This window comes from Gymnoscopelus microlampas, assembly GCF_963454915.1.
Source record: "Gymnoscopelus microlampas genome assembly, chromosome: 15".
Taxonomy (NCBI): Eukaryota; Metazoa; Chordata; class Actinopteri; order Myctophiformes; family Myctophidae; genus Gymnoscopelus; species Gymnoscopelus microlampas.
The window spans coordinates 30,259,181-30,271,680 of NC_139952.1; the positions used below are offsets into that span (position 1 = coordinate 30,259,181).

Here is a 12,500-nt window from a genome sequence, read left to right on the forward strand (position 1 = left end):
GTCGCGGACCAATTTTTATGGGTCACGAGTAAATGTAAAGACATTCAAAACATTACATTTTTTTTCATGAATTAAAAAAAAATCAAAGAAATTCCATAAATTAGAAAACAAATGTTTAAGAAGTATAGTGAAAATAGCCAATCTACAAGCTCACAACACGGCTCAAAGCCTCACTTTGTGAGCTTGTAGATCTGCTATTTTCACTAGTTTGGGTACCGGGGCAAACGCCTAATTTCTCTTTTGGGTCTTGAGCTAAAAAGTTTGGGAACTCACCCTGGAATACAGGGCAGTGGCGTCGCTGGAGCAGGTAGTGTAGTAACCAGCTTGACCCTTCGGGTAGGTCCCGCTGTAGACCCCAGTGATCCCTGCAGGGACCACCGGGCTCAGGTGGTCGTGCCTGGGGGATCGCAGCACTCTGCTCTCGTACACCGAGTGGGAGGAGGACGGAGGCGGAACCGGCTCCACCAGAGACCGGCCGCCGGGCTCCAGACAGCTGGCCAGCGAGCTGGAGGTCATCAGAAACTTCGGACAAATAGGAGATTTGTTAAGAGTTGTTGTTGTGAGGGAAATTCACATTGGCTGATTGCAAGACAAAATAAGGCCCTATATATAAGCAGTGACGACAAGTATGGCTTAGTTGAGGATTAATCAAGTTGAGAATTATGAGCAGCCAAGAAACTTATAAGCTTTAGGTCGGATATAGCCTATAGGGCAATGATTCTCAACCTTTTCAGGCCGCGACCCCCCAAATAATCACATGTGAACTGGGGACCCCCATGCACCCTGATAAGCACTTGGAAATGTAGGAATCGAATTGAGGCATTATATTTAGTTTGACTCGGTTCCACAGATAAACATTACGAAAATAGCAGATCTACAAGCTCACAACGGCATTGTGAGCTTATGTAGATCTGCTATTTTATAATTTCTGCCTTATATTATTTTGGCCAATGTTTGATCAGTTTGACCAGTTTTTATAGTATATAGTTTGTTGATTACTTTTAATGCAGTGATTGTCTTTTTTTTAGGTATTAAAAATGTCCCTAAATTGACACTTCACTGTGATCTGGGGGACCCCTCAAAGATAATGTGGCGACCCCCTGGGGGTCCCGACCCACCGGTTGAGAACCACTGTCATAGGGTGTCATTTGCCAAAATAAAAGAACAGATCTCCAAGCTAAGCGACGCGTTAGGCTTTATCTTACCTGTGGTGTGGTGGAGTAGGGGTATCCCAGTTGTGAATAAGCCATATTTCAATTAAAGATCAAAGAGACAAACGGGAGCTGCACGAACCCTGGCCAGCGGCATCAAACAGCATCCGTGCGTCATGCAGGTGTTTAAAGTGCTCCACGCTCAGCTTCAGATCGGATCTTCTGTCAACTTGGCAATTCTTAAGACTCCGAAAGCTTCTTCCTCAGGACTTTATCCAATTGGGCCATAAGGTTCTCGCAGTGTAAGTAGATCTACCACTTTAGAGATTTTGGAAAGGGGTAAAAAAGAAAAAGGGAAGAAAAAAAACGAGTCGCAAAACGCAATAAATATCCTGCAATCCTCTATCGGGCTCCTGAATTTATCTAGATAAATACATAGATTCGCGTGTGAAGTTTCAGCTTTGATGCCAGTGTCGATGTGAGATAGTGTGTGTGATCAAACCATTTGACTCCTGATGCGCTCTTTGGTTTTAACTCGCGCGTCTCTGACGTCACGTGGGCTCGTGGACGTGGGGGGAGCGCCAGTGTTTTTTTTCTTCTTCTCCTTTCTTCTCTGCACTTCATCAATTAATTAATTAACTCTCTCCTTTCAGCTCTCGTCCCCTGGAAACAGGTCCACGCAAGCCCACGTGCACCTCAATCGTCCCCAGGCATAAAGTAAATAATGAGAATGTGATCAATTCTCATCTCTCTCTCTCTCTCTCTCTCTCTCTCTCTCTCTCTCTCTCTCTCTCTCTCTCTCTCTCTCTCTCTCTCTCTCTCTCTCTCTCTCACACACACACACACACACACACACACACACACACACACACACACACACACACACACACACACACACACACACACACACACACACACACACACACACACACACACACACAATGGCCAGAGGGTAGATCAGGAACGTGACGTGGTGACACCACATTGACATTAGGTGATTGATGACTACAACCTGATATTAGCATAATCGCTTTGCCCTGTAGTTTAGATAACTTGTCACCGTGGAGAAATCTCCTTGTCACCCACTTATTCATGAGTGGGGGAATTACAAGCCTCTCGGAGCATATTAATCAAACAATAAACACTGCGTTTCATTCCCTTGAGTAAGCACCTTCACCAGCTGAATGGCTTGTCATGTTCATAATAACCCGTCTTAAGCTGTTCCAGTAAAGTGGGGAACGTTTCCCTCACCTCCTTTCAGTCCACCTGCGTTTTTATTACAGATGGGGTGGGGGTGAGGGGGAGAGAGATGGAGAGGGAAGATGGAGAGAGGAGGAGAGGGGGGAGAGAGGGAGAGAGAGACAGAGAGATGGGGGAGAGAGGGGAGATGGAGAGAGGAGGAGAGGGGGGAGAGAGGGAGAGAGAGACAGAGAGATGGGGGAGAGAGGGGAGATGGAGAGAGAGTGACAGGGGGGGGAGAGAGAGGGAGAGAGATGGAGAGAGAGGAGTAGATGGAGAGAGGTAGAGGGGGGAGAGAGAGAGAAAGAGAGAGAGGGTGAGGGGGAGAAAGGAAGAGACAGAGAGCCAAGATAGAGGAAGAGAAGGAGAGGGGTGGAGAGATGGAGAGAGAAATAGACACAGGGAGAGAGAGGGAGGTATGCGGGGCAGACAGAGAGAGGGAGATAGAGGGAAAGAAGGAGAGAGGGGGTGGAGAGATGGAGAGAAAGAAAGAAAGGGGAAAAGATGGAGAGAGATGAGACAGCCAATGAAACAAGAAAGATGAGTTTAAAGATTAGATTCCTTTTTTCCCCACCCAACTTTTACACAACAGCCCCACAATCAAAAAAGATGCTGTAAGAGAGAGGGAGAGAGGAGAAGGTAAGGTCTGGCCAGAGAGAATAAAGTATTCAAGGACCACACAGCAGATGGTGAGTGATGTTTTAGAAGAAAACTGCAAGGGAGGGAGAGTGTTCAAATGGGATGAGGAGACGAGGAGGAGAGATGTTCGAAGGCCGAGATGGAGGCGAGAGTTGAGCCTGGTTTATACTTTGTCGTGAGACCGTGTCGGTGGGTGGGGTGTCGAGGGGGTTCGTCAATAGGCAGGAGATCTGATAGAGCGCGGGGGAACGTGGAGAAAATAAAGTGAGGTCCAAAAATAATCCCCAGCGCGCCCAGAGTGATGCTGCTGGGACAACAACAGAAGTGCGTCTCTCCTCCAGCCCGGGATGGGATGAGAAGGGAACCGGCGCCTGATTGACATTCCATTTGTCCCATGAAAGGTGCTCATATATTGAACATGGACTAAACTGTCTCCGGCCTCATCTGTGCTCAAAGCCGGGGAAATGAAGTTATCTCCTCGCACCGTGCGTCGCGCATCCTCACACAAAAACACACGTCACTCAAAGGCTAGAACGGCAATTTGTTTAGCCTCCGACAATAAACACGACTTGCTTTTAATCTTGTTTTCACACAGTTTATGGAGGGGGAAACTTCTGAGGCGAGAGAAGGCCCTCCTCGGCTCCCACAAAGAATGCACATCCCCGAATGTCTTGTGCATGGAGGTGCATAGGCAATATTATTTCCCTCTCTTTGAATATTCAATAGGCTACTTACATATTAATATAGCACGACGCGTTTATATATTTATACAGCATTCCTCCAGTATATATCTATACCTTAAGGCTCTGCGCTCGTTAGACCGTGATTATATCTTTCTGATCTTGTTCCCCTCGCATCAATCATTCATTCATGATGCTCCGCAAAGAAAACGGGAGGCGCAGCATTCTTATTTTCTCCTCCCAGCATGCATGCATGCATGCGGATGAACGGGTGAAGCATTATGTTGTGTGGGTTAATGATAGAAGCATGTTAATGTGAGGGGATGAGGCGCGTGCAAACAGGGCGGAACAACTCCAATCACAATTTCCTTCAATCACAGGGCGCTTTCATTTAAATATTGTCTACCTGAGATAAAAACTATGCAATTTTAATCACTGTTTAACATGTAGATGCTTTTTGAGCCTCTTTTCCATTCTTGGTTTGCAGACCATTTTTGGGCAAAAACAGAAATTGGGGTGAGTGAGGTGGAGCCTATTAAATTGATGATAGTGCTTTTGACAGTCTGGGTAAAAAAAGAAAAAGAAAAAAACACAACGTTAGTCTTTTTCCTCATGAAGCCTCATTTAGAAGCAAACAATGGTCCAAAGAGTGCAGTAAAAAAATGTTTTTGCCTGGAGAGACAGTAATGGGTTATGATCATTTAAAATAATCTCTCACAACACCAAAATATTCAAAAATGCATAATTTCTATAGAATATGTGTATGTTTTTGGGTTACATCCTCTGAAAATTGTTTCAGATCTGTTGATAGTCTGTACATATATCATTCAAAGCCAATAGCCTAGAAATGTTCCTATCTTCGCCGGCGATAGAGTGTACATTACTTATATTTATTCATAGAATTCGATATACAACTCAATCATATACCAAGTGCCGACGGCTAGGGCCATATTATTTCTAATTATATTCTTGTATCTCTACCCCTTACCTCTTTCCTGTGTTTCATTCTGACTGCTGTTGCTGCTACAACACCTGAATTTCACCAGGGGAATCAATTAAGTTTGATCTTATCTTATCTTACCTTATCTTATCTTCAACACCAAAGTGAAATGTGGTGAGAGTAAGGAAGGCTCTGGACGCGGAGACCACTTCTAGCCTGCAGTAATCTTCCCTCAGTCCACCTCAATGGGGCAAACAGAACTCACTTTTGGTATTTTATTGATGTATTTATTTTAGATTCCAGCCACCACTCTGTGCTTGCGTGAGAGATGAAGGGACACCCAGAGTGATATGGAAGGCATGGACAGTATTAATAAATGGATCATGATCGGGGTTGAAATGGCAGGTCGTTCCATGTCTGTGTCTTGTAAAGAAGTGTGTCCACCCTGCAATGGCTACAAACCAGAATTAGTGTGATCCACAAACACGTCTGCAGACACAGTGCATGTGTGTGAACATACAATAGAAACACCAGGCCTGGCTGGCTTCCTCTGTCTGATGGGAGGAACCAACACTGGTGAACAGAGAGTGGGACAGATATAAATGCCCTGGTCCCTCTCATCAATGATGTAGAACACTGGAACAGAGACATGCTAACGCTCTTAGTCGCAGCCGAGAGAGAGAGAGAGAAGGGGGTGATGAGAGAGAGAGAGAGAGAGAGAGAGAGAGAGAGAGAGAGAGAGAGCGAGAGACACACACACAGAGAGAGAGAGACATAGATACAACTAAATGAGAGGTGGAGACAGGCAGACACAACTATTCTATTAAAACACAGAGCACATCAGGACATTGCAATATCGCTCAAAGAAAGAAAAACAAAAAAAGAAAGAAAAGAAAATTAAACCAAAACATATTCAAATTATGTGAAGCAGCGGTAAAAAAAAAAAGAAATGTCATGGTATTTTTGTTTAAAAGCTTGAAAAGTGAGTTTTTATTGTGATAATGCTGTTGGCTCCATTGATCCAAGCCGGAACACAATTGAGTAATTGATCATTAGATATATGCACACGGCCCACCCATTGGCTGCCGTGTTACTTGTAAGTGGTCAGATGGGTGGGCCGTGAACGCTTTTGAGCTTTTCAAGTGGGCCCTAATCCAGAAAAGGTTGAAAACCACTGATGTGTAGAGTATGCAAACTCATACCATAGAGCAGTTCTCAAACATTTTCATGTCAAGGACTCCCAAATTGATATGTACGGTATTTGTCTTTATCTGCCTGGGACTGTAGAAACTAGCAGATCAGATACAAGCTCACAACATGTCACATCGCAATGTGTTGTGAGCTTGTACTGTAGGTTGGCTATTTTTTTTAAATACCCGAACAAGAAAATACGGTTTAAAACTGTTCTTCATTTTGCAGGGACCCCCTGGAAACCCCCCAAGGACCCCTGGGGGTCTCCAGACCCTACTTTGAGAACCACTGCCATAGAGTTGACATTTTCCAAAAGGACAAAAACATTGATTCTTGACGAATGCTTCTACTTGACTCGTGACCTCATATGACTCTTGCTATATTAAAACATCCCCCTGCTACCAAATGTCAACAAATTAATTTAATCTGGCCATGAGATCATTCTATAGTAACTTAAGCGATCTCTGTTGCACGAGTTCAGCTTCTGCTGAAGTGATTTTGTGATCTTGTGATTTTGTAGTTTGTTTTTCTCTGATGGGTTTTTACGATGACCTCTGGCTGTCCTGCACAGGGCCACGAATATTAAGACTATTAGCATGTTGTTTATTTAGACCATGGGTCTTCAACATGGGGTCCGGGACCCCTGCGTGGTCCTTGGAGTTACTAGAGGGGGGTCGCCAAATTTTGTGTGATAGGAACTTTGGTCTACATAAACCACTTGAACCCTAGCATCACTATTCTGAGGGGAACATCAGCCGAAAATAGCATATTTACAAGCTCACAATGTTCAACAGCGTTGTGAGCTTATAGATTGGCTATTTTCGGCAAAGAGGTTTGGTGTAGAGGAGAAAAAGAGTGACCACCTTCAGAGCCAACGGTCAAGTTTACTACGTATTGAGTGTTTAAGTGGTTAAATGTATCATGAATCCAACACAGTAAAAGAAAAGATCATGTGTAAACAAACAAACAAAAAACATTAATTTACACAACTTGATAGTACTGTCAAACAAGTCTATGAAATCTATGAAAAAGTTTTTCTCTCTCATCTAAGGGGTCCTTGGCCTGAAAAACGTTGAAGACCCCTCGTTAAGACAGATGCTGGTTTGGTATTCCTATTTTCTCTGTGGCATTACATTGTTCTCTTCTTTGCACTCTATACTTGTGTGACTATTTACCATGTTGATGGTTAGGGTTCATGCTGACTCTGCTTACTATGACCTTGCACTACTCTGACCTTGCTAAATGTATATATATACTATACTGACACTATATACGGCCAAATGCGAATGACTGACAGAGAGAGAGGACAGAGGAAGACAGACAGACAGACAATTTACAATTCAGGAATTTAGCAGATCTATGCTCTTATCCAGAGAGACAAGTAAATGAACCCTAGTCAACAAACAACAGGGTGAATGGTCAACTAAATAGAGTACAAAGAAAACAATTAAGTGCTACAAATGGATACCAAGTAAACATTAAACCTACTGTAGCAACATTCTTAGAATTTAGTGGATAAGCAAACACAGTACACACAATAAATCTTTAGTGGTTATTTAACCAAAGAGAGCTCTAAGACAGACAGACAGACAGACAGACAGACAGACAGACGGGAGAGAGGGGGGAGACAGACAGACAGACAGACAGACAGACAGACAGACAGACAGACAGACAGACAGACAGACGAGCAGACAGACAGGCATTCAGTTAGACAAACAGTGGCTGCTCTAAAGTATAGGATGTGTGTGTGTTTGGGATGTGTGTAGCGTGCACGCATCTCCCTGGGAGGCTATAGCAGTATTCCTCCGCATCACTTCCACTTCATTACTCCGTGAGCGACCATACATTATTCAGCCCCTCAAGCCTCAGTCCACAGGGAGCGATACAGCCTTTTACACACACTTTAACCTGGCCTACCTCTTACACTTATCCTCCATCTAGCCACCTATCTGTTTACTGGTCCAACCACCTCCTGCTCCAGGTGACCTCTCCATCACTAAGCCCTAAGGCTCATCTCTCCTCTCTATCACTCGCACGCTGTTGACACTGTGGTGGACAGTGGTGGTCTCTCTCTCTCTCTCTCTCTCTCTCTCTCTCTCTCTCTCTCTCTCTCTCTCTCTCTCTCTCTCTCTCTCTCTCTCTCTCTCTCTCTCTCTCTCTCTCTCTCTCTCTCTCTCTCTCTCTCTCTCTCTCTGCACTGATCTCGTTCAACCCAGATTTGGCACAAACATGGGGTTAAAGTTGTTCTACTGCTATGCCACTAAAATGTGGAATGCCCTACCAACAGACATGAAGAAGTGTGACTCCTCACCCTCCTTCAAAACCGCCATAAAAGAGCACCTGTCTGAAATTTGTAACTAGAAAAGTCATCTGAGTGTAACACCAGTAATGCCCCCCCCCCCCACACACACACACACACACACACACACACACACACACACACACACACACACACACACACACACACACACACACACACACACACACACACACACACACACACACACACACAACTGTTTACTGTACATATACGTTTATCGCTACTACTGTTGATGATGTCTTGTATATTATTGTATGTCTTTAAATGTCTCGATGAACTGATCCCAATAGAAACAAGGCCTAGGGATTGTGTTCATTGTAAAATCGTACCACTGTACTATTTGCAACACACACACACACACACTCTCTCTCTCCCTCTCTCTCTGACTGTTCAACCACTCACTCAACTTTTCCTGAAATGTTCTCTTGAGCCACTTTTGATTTAGTTTTTGCTTTGACTCCTTTTGTCATTTCCTTCGATTACACAAAGTTAACAAAAAAAACAAAAACGGAAAAATCCTTTGTGAATGTTTGTCTCTCTAATTCCTCAACTGGGGAATAAGCATTTGTAATGGATCCAAATGAGCATCAAATGTACGGTAATTGAAGAGCGTTCTGTCAGGGACCGCTTTGTATTCTCATATCAGAGGAGCTCTCCCCCACAGCGTTCATAGAGGATGAGAGTACCACTGTCCCTAGGACTCAGGCGCCCTCCTCTGGGCATGTTAGGGAATTACATTGTGGGGACACAGCTTTGTGCATGTGCGCGCGTGGTTTAGCTTTAGCCCAGTGGTTCTCAACTGTAGGGTCGGGACCCCCAGTGGGGTTCCCACATGATTTTATTGGGGGTCCCAGATGACAGTGAAGTGACAATTTAAGGACTTTTCGAAGACCTTTTCAATACCCCCCAAAAGAAAAGAAAAAAGACCATTACTGCATCAAAAGTAATCAGCAAACTATAAAAACTGGTCAAACATTGGCCAAATTGTCAAATAATATGTCGCGTATGTGAGCTTGATCTGTGATCTATTTTCACAGTATTTATCTATGGAACCGAGTCAAACTAAATTGAATGACTCAACTCCTACATTCCAAGTGCTTGTCAGGGTGGCGGTGGTCCCCAGTTCAAATATGATTATTTTGGGGGTCACGGCCTGAAAAGGTTGAGAACCACTGGTTTAGCCCATAGAGTTAAAAATAAGGTTTAGCCCCTCAAGCCTAATTTATGCTTCGTTGGCACGACGGTGTCGCGCGCCGAAAACAGCCGACCAGCTCACACCCCGTCGCATAATTACGCTCGTAGCTCGGCTGCTTTCGACGCGCGACACCGTCGTGCGACGAAATATGAATCGGGCATTAGCCTCAGGGCACAGGGAGCTCCATGCTTATTTTATGGACCATGGTGGGAACTTGGGAAGCTCACATCTAATTTTGTGGCTTGCTAAAAATACATGACTACACATTAGGTCTCCTCTCCTTGCTGTGCATGGATTTGTCTGGTCGTGTGCGAGTTTGAGAGATCCGGAACTTATTTTAATGAATGAGTCACAAAGTGAGTGTGAATGGGCACCAAGTCAGTAAAAACAGTGAAAAGTAAAAACAGGGACAGGAGGCGAGTTTGTAGAAAACTCAAAAATCAAAGAAACAACTTAAATTAATTGAGTGGCAAAGTGTCAGCCTCTCCTCTCCCCATGGCAGCCAAACAATAACTGAGCTGTTTCCTTTATATGCTCTGCAGACTCCACCCTGCCATTTATAATCAACCAACCACAGTATAATAGCAATCCACCCAAGATGCTCCCCATGTTCTAATCAATCAGCACACCAGATGAACAGGCACCCCTCAATCAGATCTTCAGGCACCAATCACCCAGCTACACAGCTAGGCTTCAACAATACAGGCCGCTCCCCCATAATAGCATCTTCCTGGGCCTGGGCCTGAGATCATGAATATGTATGGGGAAAAATGCCTGTAAATCCTTTGACTAAATCTAAATAAAATGTCTAAAAAGTCAAGTCTTCCTGGGCAGATAAACAAAAATATATTAAAGAGATTCCAGAATGTGCACCTTCTGTGTGACTGGGAATCTAAGCAACACGAATAACATACATTTCAATATGAATGTGTACTGCTGAAATGGGGAAAATGTGTCTACAAGAGGCTGCTCTGTGACAGAATATACTGTAGGCCTATATCAATTTGATGTTGTATTGTAACCAATATGTATGGTAGAGTATGTTAAAGGTGCAGTATAAGTGATTTTAGTGTTAACTATAGCTCTATATTCTGATAGCAATCATTGCTATAGACTAGACTAGAGTGTTTAGTAACTGGGGTCTCCCCGTCTCTCCAGCTCTTTATTAAACGGAAAATGTGTGTTTAGGTTTGGATACCAATTGTATTCAATCAGGACAGAGAACACATACAGCATACAGGATAAACTGAAGAAATTGGAAGTGACACAAAGAAATTAGCAGACAAAATTGAAGCTGGAACTGTTTATTAAAGAGCTGGAGAGACGGAGACCCCTGTTACTGAACAAACACTCTGCAGCAATTATTACTATTAAAATATAGAGCTTTAACTTTTGAACAAATAAACCTGTTTTGTTTTAACCAAAAAAGATCACTTACCCTACCTTTAAAACAATAATACAATACAATACAGTCTCCTTTCTCTTATATCCATGTACACATGTACATAGGAGCCAACCAGTGGCCGAGCACCTGCGTGATTGCCTTCATAGGAGAAAGTATCCTTCTTTTTTTTTTGCATAGTTTTCTCATTTAATTTAATTAATTGAATCTAATCCATTTCTCTCTTGTCGAACCACAGTTGCACTCCGCCCTGCTCTAATGTGTAAAGTATGTAGGCTACACTTTTGCATGACTGGGTCTAGATTGTTTAGATTGAAACCAGACAAGATAGGGCCCTAACATGATACTGTCCTCCGTTATAGAGATAGGCTATTTTCCTCTTCTTCTAAATTCAACTTATTTTATTACATTTATACAGTCACATTTTTATTGTTTTGTGTGTTTACATGTGTGTGGGTGTTGCTTACATTATGGCCTGACCAAAATGGCCTGACCCAACAACCCTGTGGAAGGCCCTGATCCTTGCTGCGTAGGCCCATATGCCTGTTCACGAACACATATCAGAGTTCTCTCACCGTGTGCGAGTTCATCTATACGTCAAGTGACTGAAACGGTGACACCGCGTGGATGACAGAGTCACACGTGATAGCAGGACATTAAGTGCTTCTTCTTGTGGATCGTTGACGTTCCCCGGAGAGCGTGCAGGGTAATCATTTCCTCAGATTGCTCCTGTGGGAATGAGGCTGGAGGTATTCCGTGTCCTCTCCAATCACGTCGCTGATGGAGAGCCGTATAAGCATCTGTGACAGTGGGAAACCAGATCCCAGCCGTGCCAGCGTGCGTGCGTGTACGCGTGCACGTGTCCCTCTCAGATAAACACTTGGCAGGCTTCCTCTGCCCCTACCCCCCATGTGTGTGTGCATACACACAAGCACACACTCATTTACACAGTTGTGCACACACAATTTATCAGATGTGAGAGAGGTTTGCAAGCTGGACAGGGTTAATATACTCCATTAAGCTCTATTACCCTAAATGATTCGGGCAGATGAATGAAGACTCACATTACTCTCTCTCTCTCTCTCTCTCTCTCACTGTGTGTGTGTGTGTGTGTGTGTGTGTGTGTGTGTGTGTGTGTGTGTGTGTGTGTGTGTGTGTGTGTGTGTGTGTGTGTGTGTGTGTGTGTGTGTGTGTGTGTGTGTGTGTGTGTGTGTGTGTGTGTGTGTGTGTGTTCATTGATCCATGAGCCATTCATCATTATCTTTGTATATACAGTTAAAATGTCACAATGGCAATTGCTATCCTTTTTATATAAAATCTCAAGCTGGCCGGCAGCTTCATTGGTTTGCAAATAATGACTTGCAAGTACTGTAGGGCGACCATATTTTCAAACCCCCAGACCCTTAAAACGCAGACATGGATGTGCATATACAGTACAGTAAACACACACCGTCCAGGTGTTTGCATCGGGATAGAGGACAATTATTTCTTGCACTTAGTACGTCTATTGACTGCACCTCTCAATACCATGAATGGTGTTTAGATAATAGGTAATAAAATGAGTGGGACAGAACATGAAAAACAATTTAAACACTGACAGCAAGTACATTCTTATTCTTCTTCTTATTATTATATACTGGGAAGAACAACAGCAAAAATAGCACTAAGCTTACAACGCGTCTCAATGTGAGCTTGTAGAGCTGCTATTTTCGGCAAAGAGATTTGGTGTAGAGGGGGGAAAAA

The 12,500-nt window shown here is 43.7% G+C and overlaps 2 protein-coding genes across 2 annotated transcripts in view; one reads left to right on the top strand and one right to left on the bottom strand.

Annotated features, from left to right (window-relative positions):
- Positions 1-1,250, bottom strand: part of irx4b (iroquois homeobox 4b) — a gene marked incomplete at both ends in the record, with an annotated part of 5,234 nt that extends 3,984 nt beyond the window's left edge. The window contains 2 exons of the mRNA XM_084080726.1: positions 274-522; positions 1,206-1,250. Of these exons, the coding sequence (XP_083936852.1) occupies positions 274-522; positions 1,206-1,250 (294 nt within the window). The remainder of the gene's footprint in view (positions 1-273; positions 523-1,205) is intronic.
- The window catches only part of ndufs6 (NADH:ubiquinone oxidoreductase subunit S6), a 56,293-nt gene that overhangs the window by 13,885 nt on the left and 29,908 nt on the right, over positions 1-12,500 (top strand). The window lies entirely within an intron of this gene.